This window comes from Danio rerio, chromosome 2 (assembly GCF_049306965.1).
Source record: "Danio rerio strain Tuebingen ecotype United States chromosome 2, GRCz12tu, whole genome shotgun sequence".
Taxonomy (NCBI): domain Eukaryota; kingdom Metazoa; phylum Chordata; class Actinopteri; order Cypriniformes; family Danionidae; genus Danio; species Danio rerio.
In genome coordinates, this window is record NC_133177.1 from 58,121,746 (window position 1) to 58,140,000 (window position 18,255).

General features: G+C 37.2%; 1 protein-coding gene across 1 annotated transcript in view; it reads left to right on the forward strand.

Annotated features, from left to right (window-relative positions):
- Positions 1-743: 743 nt before the first annotated feature.
- The window catches only part of rnf126 (ring finger protein 126), a 29,098-nt gene continuing 11,586 nt past the window's right edge, over positions 744-18,255 (forward strand). Inside the window, 3 exon segments of the mRNA NM_001083017.2 lie at positions 744-913; positions 15,211-15,269; positions 15,371-15,428. Of these exon segments, the coding sequence (NP_001076486.1) occupies positions 839-913; positions 15,211-15,269; positions 15,371-15,428 (192 nt within the window). The 5' untranslated portion in view covers positions 744-838.

The following is an 18,255-nucleotide window of genomic DNA, read 5'->3' on the forward strand; positions in this document are numbered from 1 at the left end:
CTGGTCAAGCTGGTTTTAGCTGTTCTCGCAGCCAGACCAGCTAAAACCACCAAAGACCAGTCTGACAAGCTAAAACCAGCCTGACAAGCTAAGACCAGCTAGACCAACTAAAACCAGCCTGACCAATAAATAAAAAGTGGCCAACCCCGCTCTTAAACCAGCCTGATAATCCAGCTATAACTAGCCGGGTTACCAGCCTGACCAGCTGGATGGTTCAACCTTATTTTTTTCAGTAGGGCGTATATCAATCAGGCAGTGAAGATCGTTGGTTTTTGAAGAAAATGGACGTTAAATGCGATGATTTTGTAAGGGCATACTGTTCACCGGAAGCGCTCGAACTGGGTTACTGAAAATTAAAAGTCCTATTATTTGTCAGTCTTTAACTGATTTAAATGACTGAAAATAATACAGCAGGTGAACATAAACTGATCGACTCATTATGTGTCCACTAGATGCCGCTATAGAAATTTTTTTCGCTTATATTGTGCAACAACTGTGTTATAATAATCAGTTAATATAAACAGAAATGCCGGTAAATACATAATGTCGTTAGAATAATGTTACTGAAAATAATTCAAGCGCTATCAATATCAAAACAAGTAAACAAAATTAAAGAAAGTATTTAAAATGTAAACTGAAGAAGAAAATAGTAGGGAATTTTAATAATGTAATTACATTGGATATGTAAATACATACGGTGTGTGTATAGAGCTTTGTGTATTTTCCCAAACGCGTTCCGTTGTGCGCACTCACTTACAGCGCAGCGGCACTTGTTTTTGCACCGTCCCGGCTTCCATACTTCGCCTCGTTCTCGCTTTCAGTCGGTCGTGCAGTGAAGATGGCGGAAGCAACCCCGCGGCCCTGCCGGTTCTTCTGTCACCGGTGCTCGGAAGAAATCAGCCCTCGGCTCCCGGTAAGTCCTAGCGGTCTGAACAAGCCTCTGCCGAAGGCCTTGAATCAGTGTGAAGGAATGTGACGGCGTGTTTTAATCAAACGCTTCTCTGTGCTAGCTCTGCTAAAGGCTAACAGGCTGCTGGTTGCCAATAGCAACAATCAGGATTAAAATGAGGATTTAATGAAATTACACTTAATTAGAGACGTGAGAGTTTATTTAGACGGACTCGGACGCGGATTAACGGGCTTTCCGGAGCTTTGCTGCCGGTGTGAGCTGTCAAAGCTGAAGCCTGGCTGCTGTGACATCACCTCGGGACTTTTACTAAATAATAATAATTATTGCGTAATATTGATGATTTAAAGTTGATTTAAGGCCTGTCAGGCCTGTTTTTGCCTTGTCTTTCTGGTGGTCTTACCTGTAGACCATGTTTGATTGATAAAACCAGAAGGCTAGTTATGGGATCATTTGGGTTAAGGTTAGGACTATGGTTATTCAGCTAACAGTATTTGATAATATTGTTTGGTTATACACTTTTTTTAAATTACACATTGAGGTAAAAAAAAAATTATATTCACACACATTAGAGTTTTTCCTTAATAATGTAATTTTAGAGGCAAATTATAAATAAAGCATACTAGCAGCCGGTAACTATTAAAGTACGTTGTTTACAGTCAATTAATTAGTGTTAATATTGTTTTGAAGTCGTTCTTACATGTGATTTCAGACTAAATATTCAAAGTAGCATGGTAGACAAAATAAGGAGCATGTCACGTGTATAAAAATGAATGAATGTGTGAATATTAAACCAATTTTACCTCAATTCTTTCCTATTAGATGTTAATAATATTGGTTTTAGTGATTTCTTTTAGTAAGTTGTGTAATGTTGTGTATGGTCGACTGCAATAGAACAACTGCTGGTAATAAGACATTATTATAGTTTTATTTAATAATTCTTATATTCAATGCTGTTGTTAATATTATTATCTTGATCATTGAGTTGATCAGGTGCTGAAGGGTCGTTTCTATTATTTGTGGTGGATTTAAATCTGTTGCTGTTGAAAATGGATTGACAGTTTCTTAATAATAGGTTTTATTAAAGAAGTAATTCACTCCAAAATTTTACATTTATCCACTATTTATTCGCCATCAAGTTGTTCCAAATCTTTATAAGTGTCTTCCTCTGTTGAACTCAAAAGAAGATATTTTAGCCGAAAATCTGTAACCACTGGCTTTCATAGTACGGAAAATTAATACTATGAAAGTCAATAGTTACCGGTTTCCGGGATTTTTTAAAAGTATTTTCTTTTGTGTTTAATAGATAGGTTTAGTAAAGTTAAAGGGTGAGTAAATGACATAGTTTTTATTTCTTGGAGGGTAAACTATTCATTATTGTGCATATTTACTTTTTCTATGGTTATTTTTATAAGGTTAAATACTGCTTGGGGCTATTTCTTTTAATTATAGTAGATGTTGTAATATTGTAAACCAAGTTGACGATTGACTGGTTTATAAAATGTCACATGGTTAGTTTTTCTGAGCGAATAATCAGTTGAGTTGTTGTGTTTGTGTGTGTTTGGTGTTTCATCCATCAATGCATATTTATTCAGTTAACCAGATTTACAGTCGATAAAATAGTGCTAATGTTGTTTTGAAGACGTTCTTACATGCGATTTCAGAATGAATATTTAACGTAGTGTTCATAAGGAGCATGTCATGAGTTGTCACTGTTCAAAAATGAACAGATGTTTGAATATTAAACCAAATTTACCTCAATTCTTTGTTATTAGATGTTCATAATCTTGGTTTTAGAGATTTCTATGTTGTGTAATGTTGTATATGCTCAGCTATAATAGAACAACTGCTGATAAAAAGACATAGCATAGTTTTGTTCACTAATTCTTATATTCAGTGCTGTTATTAATAATATTATTATTTTGATCATTGAATTGATCAGGTGCTTAAGCAGGGTTCAACAATAAGGACTGCCCGATGTCCCGGGGCCAGCATGAGAGATGCTCGGGACGGAAGACAGAATCCTTACTGGCCCGATCGGGGCAGTGCTGCCTTGTCACTAAATTTTAATAGATGTCAACATAACCGTAACACTAAACTATGAGGCTAAAAGAAAACGTCTGCTTCTAACTTTGTGGAAACATTTACATGAGTACAACACGACGAATAAAATGAAGTGATGTTTTGCTTAGTTTGCCGTCACTTTTAAGTCATACTCTATATTTTACTGCTAAATATTTTAACATTTTTCAAATAATTAAATTCTAGATTCACAGACAATATTTTGTGACATATTATTTAATAAATGTGGCTAAGAAATAGCAATTAACTTTTTAATTAATTTATTATTTATTTATTTTTTTTGTTGGGGCCAGTGAAAATTTTGGCAGGGCAGGTAAAAATCTGAACCACTGGTCCAATCGGACCAGTAGGAAAAATCCTTTGCGTTGAACCCTGTTAAGGACAGTCTCTATAATTTGTGGTGCATTTAAATTTATTGTTGAAAATTGATGGGCAGTTTCATAATAATAGGCATTAAAGGGATAATTCTGGGATCTTATGTCTTATGATTCGGTAATCTTATGAATTAGGAGTTGTTTTATGGCAGTGGTTCTCAAAGTGGGGGTCGGGACCCCCTGAGGGGTCGCGGGGCAATGAAGGGGGGTAGCCTGGTGATTTCCAAAAATCTTTTTATTTTTATTAAACCATGAGAATTAACATATTTTATCCATAACTATACTGAAAATAAAAATAGTCGTTTATAGTTACTAGTTACTATAGTAGCTTATAGTTACTAGTTCTATTGAATTGCGACCCCTGGGGTAATAACATTATATTAAAGGCAGCAATAGCGTCAGATGCATTTTGATTTTATAACATCAGGTTATACTTTCTGGCACATTTAAAGCACTGACACAAATTTAATTGGTGTGTCTGCGTCATTGCATGCAAGGTTTTTGTATTTATAACCACCTCAGAGGATATTGGGGGTCATGAGTCACTGGCATTGTTATTTTGGGGGTCGCGGGCTGAAAAGTTTGGGAACCCCTGTTTTATGGGTATAAGCCCACAGATTTTTAGCTTATCATTGAGTCTAGTTATTTACTTGTGTAAATGTGTGATATTTGTTCAGTTTTTAAATTCATTCCAGTAATATTGTTGACAAACGTGAAAATGTTCATATGATTTATTTACAATGCAGTTTTGTAAAGTAATATTTTACTCTATTATTTATTTATTTTTTTTATTGATATATTATGAGGGACTTGCTTTGTTTACCATTTTTTTGTATTGTAAACATTAAATAAGTTAAAAAATATTATTATTTATTTTCATATATTAAGCTTTTAGTTACGTTACTCCCCAAATCATTCTGCATAAATCCCCAGATTTTTAAAATAAAATTACGCAAAGAAATAACAAAAATATTTATGAGTTATTATTATTATTAATACATTTTTTTAAGGGTTTTTATTGGGATAGGATATTGATGAACAGACAGGAAAGCATTGGGAGCAGAGACAGAGAAAAGTGAGAAGAGTGGAAGAGTGTTGACCATAGTGTAGCTCTTCCTTTTTAATAAAAGTTTGGTTTTATCACCGCTCTGCCAGTGAGAGTGGTCGAGCTCAAGTGCATCAAATGACAAGCGTCTTGAAGGGGGCAGGGCATGTCAGACACTAGAGAGCATTTGATTGGTTATGATGTGATGAGAAACTAAAGTATGAGCTGTCATGATAAAAACTGATCCATTTAGGCAGAAGTGTCAAACTACAAGCTTTACATTTTTATATCAGTTTTATATCTACTAAAGGTGAATTTTGTCTGTGTTGGAGGCACACTAACATATAGATACCCTAAAAACTAGCATTGCATCTCATTAATCTACAAAACTTTTTTTTTAATTTTATGCGACCTTTTAAATATGTATTCATGTAAACTTTTATAGAAACTGAACTCGTAGTTTCTCCATTACGCTATAATAAGACAGCTGGTGTTATGTCTTTAGTGATTTATTTCGATAATTTTTTCAGCACACAGTGTGTGTTAGCGAGGGAAGGTCAAACTTTTTGCTGACGCTCACAATAAATGAAGCTAATGCGCTTTGGGAACGATGATGTCATTTATAAAACTGCCTATTTTCACTGTCAGCTGCACTATGACCTATAAGGACAGATCAGAAATCAATCCTAACCAGCAGGTCCATTTCATCACCTGTAGCCGTCAGAAAACATGATGTGGGAGATCTTTCTGAAAGGATCTTCATGTTTGCTCCTCGCATGAGGTTTCAGAGGAAGAGAATGAATGGATGCCTTCACAAAGCTCTTTTGGTTGTCTCTTCATCATTCTGTGCTGTTGTTATCCTCCTGTTGTTGTGTGGAGCCTCTAGAACGAGCTCAAACGGGACAGAACGTCAGTCACTGAGCTGAGGTCAGCTGGAGGTCATCATATACAGCCACACACATTCTGATGGGTTTAATGCAATATTTGTACTTGAAACTTTATCATACATTTTTCAATACAAATTAGTGTTGTCACAATACTGGAATTTGATACCAATCAGTATTGAAATAAAAAAAAAACGTCCATTTCCCGCTAATATTTCAGCGCTTTCTTAAACACACTGATTTGCCATTGTGTTTACATGCTCACAGAAATGACTGTGATTGGCTGTGAAGGTCATCAGTTCACTGAACTCACTGCTGTTTACTGAGTGTAACCACAGATACAGGGACACTGGAGCATTTTAAAGTCGTAAAGATCAGCAGGTCTGTTTATAAGCTGACATACGAGCGATTCGCTGATAAATCGACTGATCTTCACAGCTTTAAAACACTCCTCTGTCTGTATCTTTAGAACTGATGACCTTCACTGCCAACCACAGTCATTTCTAGGGGTGTAACAATATTAAAACCGAACCGAAATATCGCGATACACCAACCACGATACGTATCGCGAAACTCTCGTGGCGTACTGCGGTACTCTCACGCCCCCTGCTGCCCATTGTTGAGGTTGACGTCACTTGTCTCTAACTAATTGAACCAATTTAAACACATCTTAATTATCATATTTGATTAAATTGTTTTAGTAATGATGAGGATTTGTTCTAAATATTATATTCTAAAGTTAGTATTTTAGTGCATGTTATGTCATGTGACTTGAGTAAGCATCACACTCTTTACTACTGGACGCAGGATGGCTGCTTCACATAGTACTGAGATTGCAGATCCCCAAGACACGTTTAAGTCATCTGTGTGGAAACATTTTGGTTTTCCAGTTGAGTACAGGAATAGAATTCGTGTCGTAGACAAAGCCTTACTTGTAAGGAAAAACATTTAAAAAGTGTGGTAATTTCACAATGTGAGGGTGTAAGCAACAGAACTGCCAACAAAAGTGATTTAATGTACAAAAGTAAAACCAGAATAATGCCCAAATATACAAAAAAAAGAGAAATATTTACACTAATAAAATAATTTAATAAAGTAACAAATTCAAACAAAAGTATCAAACAAAAATTAGTTAAACTCGAGCAAGGGGGTGATAGTGAAGACAAACAAAAGAAATAAATATAATAAAACAATTCTAACTCATGAATAACCCCTCTTACCTCGCTAAAACTGATGAAAAGAAAAAAAAGGTCTTCAGCGCCGTGCGCCGCATTCTTCCCTATACTGAATAAAATAAACAAAGATGACCTTCACCTCTTACCTGATGTCTTTAACAAAACATTTTCTACGTGTTTGCAAAATGGAAATCGTATGAAATTTTCCCTATCCACCTTACACTAAGACTGAACTTGAGGAGATACAGCTATATTGTCGGAGCTAAAAAATAATATACAAATCAAATGAAATAAAAATGATTTCTTAAAGTGGGCAAAAGTAATGCAAAATAATTTTACCCAAACGAAAGTTAAGCAAAAACAACGAAAATCATAATCATGTCAGAAAAATATACGAAAAACGAGATCAAAGGAAAAAGCGCTCTCTCTCCCGCTCTTCCTGACATGCTTTTTACATTCCCGCGCTGCGTCGCCAAATGATGATAGATCGGTCTCCTGACCAATCAGCTGTCAAAAAGGCGGGCCTACAGAAATGACAGGCATCAGCTGTCGTGAAGGGGACGTACATAAATGACCGGCATAGAGGGAGCGGGAGAGAGAGAGAGAGAGATCGGGAGGCAAACATACGGCCGGCTACAACCCTAACATTAGTTTCAGACACAACCGCAATATATTTTACTGGTGAATATGTCATGAAACCTATCTATCTAAATGAAACCATATAATCAAAAATGAGCGTCTGTGTCTGCACAGAGATCAAGCCTCTCATCGGAGAATGTGGATATTATGGTGTTTTTGAAGAAGATCTTTCACTAGTCTATACTGCAGTTATTTATTTAATTTTAGTTTACTTAGTTAAGATGGCTGCACTAAAGAGAATATTTTTTTTTTCTGACTAGTCTATATTGGAGGTATTTATTTGATTCTAGTTGTTTACTCGGGTATCCTGACTGTACTAAAAATGCGATGACAAAGTTAATAAAGAAAAAGTTAAGATGTTCTTGTTATTAAGTGAATTGTCCCTTAGCATTGCTGTTAGCATGACATCAACCCTAACCCCACAGCAAACAGAAACCGAACCGTACCGAACCGAACCGTGGCTCCAAAACCGTGAACCGAACCGAACCGTGCCTTTTGTGTATCGTTACACCCCTAGTCATTTCTGTTGAGCATGTGAACACGATGGCAAATCAACATTGTTTAAGAACGTGCTCAACAGCACTGAGATGTTAGTGGGAAATTGTTGCTTTTAAATTTTCAGTATTGATTGGTATCAAGGGTGTTGAATTAGCATGGACAAAGAAAATTTCCAGTCAGGCTAATGGCCCATTTTCACTGAGTGGTACGGAACGGTTTGTTATGCTTTTATGGCTGTTTCCACTGTCTAAAGGCATACCGAACCAAACCGTTTCGTACCACTTTTTCGGCACCCTTTGCAAAGTGTCCCAAGGGTACTAAAAGACGGAGCTAAACGTTCAGATGAACGCTATTGTTTTACAGAGATGCATAACAAGCACAACAAGCCAGAATGAAAACAAAGGAACGGCCATGTTTTAAATACACTGCCAAGAGATTACACCGTAATAATATTTACATATAATAACAAGCCATGGTCGACCTGAGCTCAAACAAACTTTGTCGTCGTCTTGGTAAACAGCCACAAAGCCAAGAAGAACAAAAGTTGCTGTGCCTTGTAGGGCTGTGCAATTAATCGAAAATCCGATTTCGATTTCGGCTTCGGCTTTTTAACGATTATGAAAAACCATTAATCGAGATAAACGATTATTCCATCACGTACCGCCCCCTTTCCAGTTGTACACGTGTGAAAACTCTTTGCCTCTGCAAAGCTCAGTTCCACATGAAAATGACTAAAAGCATGAGCTGTAATGTAACTTTTGCAGCACGGGATGCGCATCATTCATAATTTTAAAAGCGCAAAAGAGCACGTGCTGTTGTGTGTGTGCGTGCCGTGTCTGGCCTCGGACAGGTAGCGTGTGTGTGTGTCTCATTTCTAAAAACGGATTACTTTTATCTTTGCTATTATCACAGCACATTATATTTTACACAATATATTTATAGATATTCATCAAGATACTAGTATTCAGTGACATTCAAAGGTTTAATTTGGGTAAATAGATAAGTCATTGTATAACAGTAGTTTCTTCTGCACACAATCAAACATATGTATTGCTTAAAGGGGCTAATAATATCGAGCTATTATAGGTTTCAAAATATTCAAACCTGCTTTTATTCTAGCTGAAATAAAACAAATATGCCTTTATCCAGAAGAAGAAAAATTTATAGGAAATACTGTAAAAAAAACACTGTTAAACATTTGGGAAATATTTATATATAAAAATACATTTACAGGAGGATGAATAATTTTGACTTCAACTGATAATCGTTTTGAATAATCGTGATTACAATTATGACCAAAATAATCGTGATTATGATTTTTCCCATAATTGAGCAGCCCTAGTGCCTTGTTGTTTTACGAGCTCGTCTGAAAGTGCGAGCGGTTTCACTTTGTCCAGAGAGCTCGCTATTGCGTCTATATTCGAAATACCGAACTATATGAGCTTATATTAATAACGTGCTCGTGATCATTGAAGCGCTTTGATATGAGATCCTGTCAGAAAGGAACAAACGCAAGAGTGAAGCGCGAAAAAACAAAGGAGAAGCCGGAGAAAATAGCAGCAAATGATGCTTCTGCAAGCTAAAACATGAACAAACTGCCATGTTTAACTATTATCATCACCTTATGGACTATTTTGAACTCTGAGTGACAGAATTACTGTCTAACAAGAGGTTACATGTGCTGCTGAAGATTAAAGACACAGATGAGAGGTTTCCACTGACTGTGGGCTATGTTGCGTGTTGTTTTTGAACCTAAATAAGGACTAAATGTCTGCTGTGTGTAGTTTATCTGTAATTGGTAACATATCGGAGACTGTAAGGGTCTGTATGTGTTCATATATGCTGCATTTATATATTTATTTTATATAATTGCAGACAATACAGAAGGCTATTTCGCAGTCATTGACCTGCAGTTATAATCAAATCATGTTCATAAAAATAAAATGGTAATAAACATTTTTACAGAAGCATTTATGTGTATAAAGCATCTGTTTTACCATTTGGTACCCTTTTAGCAGTGGAAAAGCAAGTCTGATAAAGGTGACCCATACTGTACCACTCAGTGGAAACGGGCCACTAATGGTGCTGTTCACACCTGTGAATCGAATTAGTTGTTCCGAAACAGAGATTACAAATGTTACATTGTTGCTCTTTGCTATTGGAGCGGTTCGCTTTCACATTGCAAAGTTTCTAATCGGACCAAAAGAGCGAAACACATTGGTCAGAGTGTCAGGGTTTATTTTGCTGAGTCCTGCTCAGCTGTCAGGAGAGGTGGTGGTTTGGTGGTGTTTGAAAAAGTGCGCGCGACATGTCTGAGGAGAGATGCGGTGGGGAAGGTGCGCAACGTAGACTATTTGAGGACCGGGAGGGAAACGCGAGATACCAGGAGATTATCACTCGTTTACGGAAATCCGGAGACTAGCGAAACTTCCCGCTGTGGAAATATAAATTTATATCATCTAATTCCAAATGAACAATAATCTACGTATAACTGAAAAGTTATGTTTTCTCTTTTCGATCAAATGGTCAGGCGGTTTCTGTCTCCAGAACATGATGAGATCAAAGCCTGAAAGAGCAGTTTACCCTGCCGACCACAACTCTTAATTTGCATGCTTTGTTTAGCCATATCCCCTCCTCCTAAGAACACAATATAGCCATGAAATCTTTGTCTTAAATCAGACTTGTGTGAGACTTGTGAGAGATTTGTGAAAGAACTTGCAGACTGTGGACCTCTAGTAGGCTCTTGCAGACACATGGACATCTTAAAGACGCTGTATGACTGCAGATTAACCAACACGTCTCAATAAAGGAATTCTGCTTGTTTCGAGTCTCCTGGACTGGGTTCTCTTTTCACTCACTCATTTTTTTTTTTACAACACCGCCCTTCTCATTATTCTCTCTTCATATAGTCGTATGCCTATTACATATCCATAAAACACAGTGATACAACCGTGCTCAGATCGGATCGATTTCTCACTGCAATCGATCCGCTCCAGAGTTCGTTTCAATCGAGCCGAGACCACCTCATTCAAGCGATCTCGGAGCGATTGATTTGGCGCAGATCCGAGAGCGATTGGTGGTTTCACAAATGCCAAACGAACTGGGCTAACTTGGCAAACAAGACAGGTTCCGAAACAAAAGTGTAGGATGTGTAAGCACCCTAAGTGTGGGTGGGTGTTGGTGTCAAGTTAAGTCTCCATCAATATCAAAAGCAAATCTACGCCCTTGACTGGTATTGAATTCCAGTATCTTGTAAGCACTAATACAAATACTTGTTTTTTCTTGTGGAAATCTAGAGTTCAAGTAGTGCTTCAGTTTGTTCTGGTCATCACATCACAGTGAAGAAAATGCATCTAAACGAATAAATCTCGAACTAAACTGTGCAGTATTTACAGTCTGTACAAAAACAATATGCCCAAACATTGTTATAAAACAGCTCATGATAAAACACAATAATAAGTAACATAATAATGGAACACGTCATGTTTTTTCTCTTGATTAATATTTGTAAAGGAGCTGTTAAAATGGAAATGAATTACATTTAGTAGAAACTCTAAAATGAAACAAAACAAAACAAATCTGGGTTCTGTGTAATAGCAATGGAATGACAGGAGAAAATGCTGAACTACTGAAATCAGCATATGTTCAATTCTTAATCCCTGTGTGATTTATTACACACAATAACTTCATTTGTAAACTAATTCGATTTGTTTTCTTTGCATATATAGATTTCTTTGGTTGTTACCAACATCTGGTGAAAATTAACTCAACTGCACCTTTAGAAATGTGTTTTTGAGAAAAAAGATGATGTGTTCAATGCTTATTTTCACTACTGTTTATGTATATTTATTCCCCGCTATATATATTTTTTGTATTGAGTTTGTCATATTTCTAAAACCACTGTGGCAGGAAATGGTCTATCAAGGCTTATTTTACAATCTAAACCTGAAGTTTACATGCACTGTATAAAAAGGCACATAACCATTAAAAAAATAAGTAATCAGTAACAAATCATGTTAATGTGACTAAACTGTTTCTCTTTTAGGTGAGTTAGGATTATCACATTTGTTTCTGTTATACTTAATAGCAGAATAATGAGAAATATTTTTTGAGAAACTGTTATAACTTTTCTTGAAAGTCAAGTTTACATACAATAAGATTATTCTGCCTCTGAAAAAGCTCAGATGATGGTGTCAAGGTTTTGGAAGTTTCTGATTGGCTAATTGGCAACATTTGAGTTAAGTGGAGGTACAACTGTAGAATAATTTTTGGGGAAATTTCAAACACACTTCTTACTTGTGTAACAACATGGGAAAATCAACAAGTCAGAGTCAACAAAAAAGCCAGATTACAATTTGCTAAATTACACTGGGAAAAAGAATAATTTTTGGAGACATGTCCTGTGGTCTGATGGAATTAAGATTGAACTGTTTGTTTATAATGACCAGTGTTACATTTGGAGGACAAAGAGGAAATCTTACTAGCCTAGGAACACCATCCCAACTGTGAAGTATGGGGGCGGCAGCATCATGTTGTGGGGCTGTTTTGCAGAAGGGATGTCTAGAAATTAATAAAAAAATTTTCACAAAAGTTTCTTTCATTATTCTCTGATTATTCTGGCATTATTCTCATTTTTCTGGCATTTTTTTATTCTGGTAATCCAAATGGACCTAAATTAGTAAAGTTTAGTATGGCTGTGTTCCTTTTTTTTAGACTGTATGTAAACTTCTGGTTTCAACTGTGTGTGTGTGTGTGTATATATATATCTATATCTATCTATCTATCTATCTATCTATCTATCTATCTATCTATCTATCTATCTATCTATCTATCTATCTATCTATCTATCTATCTATCTATCTATCTATCTATCTATATCTATATATATATATATATATATATATATATATATATTAGGGATGTAACGGTATCAGAATTTCACGGTACGGTAATACCTCGGTATGAATGTCACGGTACGGTATTTATTGAATCATTTACAGGAAAAAACAAAACTTATGAAAATACTCCAAAAAAGTGCCAAAAGTGTCAATGACATACAAATTAGTCATCTATCTGTAAGCTTTGAAACAGGAACTTCAATTTTAATAACAAAAAATATTAAACCATGTAAAAAAAATTAAGTTTCAATTTAGTAGTGTTGAAAACTCATCACATTCAACATTTAATCACTCACTTAGATAGAGATGGGTTTAAAGGAAAATTATCATATAAATATAATCTGGTAAAAGCTGGTATCTCTGGGTATTTACAATGTCCACTGCAACAGAAAAAAACACTCTCATTTGGGACTGAGGTTTCTGGGACAGAGAGATATGACTTGGCCCAGGTTGACAGCAGTGGGTAACGTTGTGCATTGTCTTTCCACCACTTGAGAGGACAAACCATGAGTGAGATAGAGATCTCATGTCTGCATCAATCTGAACAGTGTGCTGTGTTTCTGCAGTCCCGATGACTGATTATTAGTCCTATTCCCCAACTTGCAGGCACGTGCACACACAGGGCTCAACCTGTGCAGTGCACATGCCCTTTTTAGTCTTGGATAGAAAGTTTCCTTCCAAAATGATCAAAAGTGCCCCCGCGATGCGACATACCCTCCATCCCCGCTTTACAGTACGCGCGTGACAACACAGCTGATAAGAACTCGCGCGACAACACCGCTATTCAGTACGCGCGCAACAACACAGCTGATAAGAACTCGCGCGACAACACCGCTATTCAGTACGCGCGCGACAACACAGCTGATAAGAACTCGCGAGACAACACCACTATTCAGTACGCGCGCGACAACACAGCTGATAAGAACTCGCGCGACAACACCACTATTCAGTACGCGCGCGGCGACAACACCCAGCTCTTTTTGATCCCCGCTTCTAGCAGCACACTCCATTTCCGCATTACTGGATCTGTAGCGACAACAGACCGCAAGGGATTATGGCCAAGCCTGGGCTGATGGGAATTGTAGTTTCCGGTACCTCCCGTTTGCTTCATTCGCCTGAGCAAATTTTCTCAGAAGACCTATAGTTTTACCGAGTCATGCGACTACGGTAATATCGGAAAAAATTAATATTGCGGTATGACGGTATTTACAATACCGTTACATCCCTAATATATATATATAAATATATATTAGGGGTGTAACGATACACTCAGCTCACGATACGATGTGTATCACGATATAATGTTCACGATTCGATATGTATCACGATATTTGGAATAAAAATTAAAAAATAAACTGAAAAGCAAATTTTACCAAGTAAACTATTTTTTATGTATTTTGTTTCTACTTGTTAAACTGAACCTTCTTTAAGAAAATTAATTAAACAGGCCTGTCCCTGGAAAATAAAACAATTTAAAAACTTCTTAAAAATATTATTGAAATGACAGAGACAAAATTAAGGAACAATTTAAGTAAAGGTGCAAAAAAAAAAAAAAGCTTTCTATTCAATTGAATTTAACAGTAAGAGCTTAAGGCTTTGCTTGGTCACTTGCGTTTTTTGTGTGTGCAAAAAAAATCCACATTTCCAGGTATTTAATTCATATTTAATTAAATTAATTTAGAGATATCTCTAATTACAATTGTGACTAGTCAAAACTCATTTAGAGATGTCTGCAAATATTTTTCAATGGAAGTCAATAGAGGAATATGACTAGTCATAATATATTTACAGATATCTAAAATCTGATTTCGTACTAGTACAATTGTAATTGCAGATATCTCTAATTGTCATTCTGACTAGTCGAATTATAAGTATGACTAGTCAAAATATAATTAGAGATATCTCTTAATATATTTATGGATAGTCAGAACAAAGGTTTAAATGCTAAACCGGCTTGCCATACGCGCACGTCTATCATATTCCGCCCTCTGTAGTAACAGCTCACGGTCAGCTCACGTCATGTGTGATTTTGCGGCGGGAACATTATATGAAGACAGAATGATATTTTAGGGTGAATTGTACCTTATAAATACAGTATGTGACTCTTTCAACACCATTAGGAGGTATCCCTGTCGCTGTGCAAAGTATGTAAATCACTGTGAAGACTTTAAAACTTCGGCTATGTTTGTCTCAGTATGCGTGTCAAAAAGCGGACGAGTCCAAAGCAATGACTGTACAACCGAAATGTTGCCAGACGTCTTATTTTGAGAGGATGGGCCATCCTCTATTTCAGCTCCACTCATCTTGGTCTGCTAACATTACTGCTGCTGCAATCTGAACTCACGTGCGACAGCAGGTGGAACGTAGCTCACGTGCAAACAGCTCAACTAATAAGAGAAAACGGACGTCATATCGTAATCAAATCGTCATAACGCCACGATGCATATTGTGACATTTTTGCATCGCAATAAATCGTACAACGATAAATCGTTACACCCCTAATATATATATATATATATATATATATATATATATATATATATATATATATATATATATATATATATATATATATATATATATGTTATTTTAACTGAGATTTAACCTGGTAATACCCTTGCAGTACTTTTGAAAACTCTTATCTGTATCTCTGTTCATTCGGTGTTGTGTTTGTGTGTATTAAGTTGTGTTTGCACTCTCTGTTGCAGGATTACATCTGTCCGCGGTGTGAGTCTGGCTTCATCGAGGAGTTACCTGAAGAGGGCAGGTAAAGTATCTGAAGAGCTGAACATTACTAGCATGGACATTACAAACACAGACGGCAAATTGTAGTAATAAATAATGTATTCATTTTAACTGTTTCTGCAGTTCAGAGAATGGGTCCACATCTACAGCCTCTAATGATCAGAATCGTCCGTCGTTTGAGGTGAGCTGTTGACACTTCAGCTCTAAAAGTTCATTATTATGATTTCAGCATGCCTGTCTGTTAAACTAGCTTTGTTCAAAAATTGGTTCACAGATGTTTCCAAACCTAAATTTAGACTTGGGAGCCGATCACACCGAACTCGCTTTACTGTTCTGACAACAAGAGGCGCACCGCACTGCCTTTTTTTGTTGACAAGAAAGAGATGTGCACTGTGCTTTTTATGTTGCTAGGCAACCCCTGAAACAGCCGCGTATTGGGTGTGAGCATTACTGTTGATAATGGTATTGTAACATTTAATAATATTGTGATGCTCACGATTTATGAAGTCATACAGCTATTGATAAATTGAAACAGTGACCACTAGCCTATCCTCCATCTTTAAAAGCTTCTGAAGTCATCTTAGGGTGTTTTTACACCTGCCTGATTTAGTTCGATTGAATCACACTAGAGTTCCTTTTCCTTCTAGGTGTCATTCGTTTGGGCAGGTGTGAATGCAGCAATCGCACTCGATTGCGCACTAAAGTGGACCAAAAAAGTGTATTTAGGGTGCTTTCACAACTGGCATATTTAGTTTGATTGAATCGCACTAGAGTTCGTTTTCCCTTTTGGTGCGGTTCGTTTGGGCAGGTGAGAATGCAGCAGTCGTACTTTAGTGCGCACCAAAAGCATCATGGTCAGCAGCTCACGTCACGTGTGATTTCCCGGCTGCGAATACAGCATTATATGAAGACAAAAATGACATTTTTTTAGATAAATTATACCTTATAAATACAGTATGTGACTCTTTCAACATCATTTGGAGGTGCCCATGTCGCAGAGCAATGTATGTGAAAGAATGAAAAGACTCATGCAGCCGCCTTTGCTTCTCCCCTGAACTTAAAAATATGATTGGCAGAATCGTGGAAATGCTGGATTAAGATCGTCTAGGGCAGGGCTATTCAATTAGATTGTCATGGGGCCAGAGATATGACTTGCTATATGAGTGATGACACAACTGCAATATAAGAGCCTATATGCTTTATATTTTTGCTCCTTAAGACACCCACGTTGGCTTTTTCTACATTCAAATGTTAATATATTGTATTTTGAAACTACATAATATCAGTGACATTGTTCAATAGACTTTTTTTCTTTTTTACAAACATTCAAATGTTGTATTTCAGAGCACAACAAAAGCAGTGTATTGCTGAAGTAGGCTTCTTCTACGTTCAGACACATTCATATGTTATGTTTTGAACTGCATAACAATTAGGGATGCAACAATTATAGATTTTGGTTGCACGATTATATAGTCTGAAGAATAATCATGGTTTCACTGTTATCACGTCTAATGTAAATTCAAGCTTCATGTTAGGTAAGTAGCTATTTAGATGAACAGTTGTTGCATTCATGCATACATATTTTTTGTTTACATTGTACTGAAAGGCACGCACAACTCTCACCGTGGGATGTTTTCTACTGCGTGCGCCCAGAAAGACGCAAGCGCGTCGCTCCACTTGTGCCCGCATATTGTCATATATTCTTACATTAGAAATAACAAACTTGCAAGCGGAAAAGTCGTGATATGGAAACGGCCGCTGCTATAGTTAATCCTGTGTGCGTGCGTATTAGCCTCGGTGTACTTCAAACTTAAAACTGGTGCACAGGCAACTCGGCATTTTGCAGCGGTTTCGTTTCGTTCCGTGCAACAGAAAGAGGCTTAGAGAAGACTTTACGATTAATAAACTGTGGCAAATTAAAGCGCAGTTGATAGTGAAATCGGCTAATTGTTGCAACCCTATTAACGATATCAGTGCATTGTACAAATAGCCTTTTCTACAAACATGTTTTCAGCTGCTTGCACCACTCGCTTATGGTGACTCAAGCTCCGTGCTGCCTTCAACTGCAGCTTGTGCTGTTATTGAAAACGCACGTAACTTCATAACTATAGCGTCCGATTGTTGACTGAACTAAATTTATTTTTGATGTCTTTGTCACACTGTTTGGAGGGCCAGAACAAAGTGCATCGGGGGCCGGATTCGTCCCGCGGGCCGCCAATTGAACAGCCCTGGTATAGGGGGTCGAATCGAGATTGGAATCTTTTTACGATTAATTGTGCAGCTCTACTGTACAGTAACGTGTCATATGTTTGTTTCCGTTGGCTTCATTTTGATGATTTGCTCTCGTGATGATGCGATGGTGTGCTATATCTGCTTGATTCCCCCTGAAGTGGGCGGGTTGTGTGACATTTGATTCGAGGAACGTTCTGAGGGCGGGGTTTGTGTGACTACTAGCCCGACAGTGGAAACGTGACATGATTTCGGCCTCACTGCTCAACTTCCCGGGCAATTGGCCCAGCCCAACCTGATAAAAGCCTTGGCTTGCACTGGCCCGACAATAGAAATGCTAATGTATCTTTTGTTGCCCTTTGTCCTGACCAAATGAACCGAACCACAGATGTGAAAGCACCATTAAAAACACAAACACTGCTGTCACCTTAAGGGAAACCCCACCTCTGCTTTCATTTGCTTGGAGAATGAAAAAAGATGCGACTGACAGCGCGATTTTACCGCTCAGAGTTGACTTTTTTTTCAACTGCAGACGCAGAGGTGCTGCCAGGCGCACAAGCAGCACGCAAAACACTCACGACCATTAGAAAACCATTCAAAAGAGGTGTCTCTTAACCCAAACAGCCCATTCGGTGTGATCAAGGTCTTATGCATTTATTAGATGCTTTTCTCCAGGGTGAAACATCTGCATAGTTAAGAGCTGGCATGCGCGCAAATCATGAATTGTTAGTAGTGCCTAGTATTCTCCCAGCCTTCAGCATAGCATAGAAAACCGCATC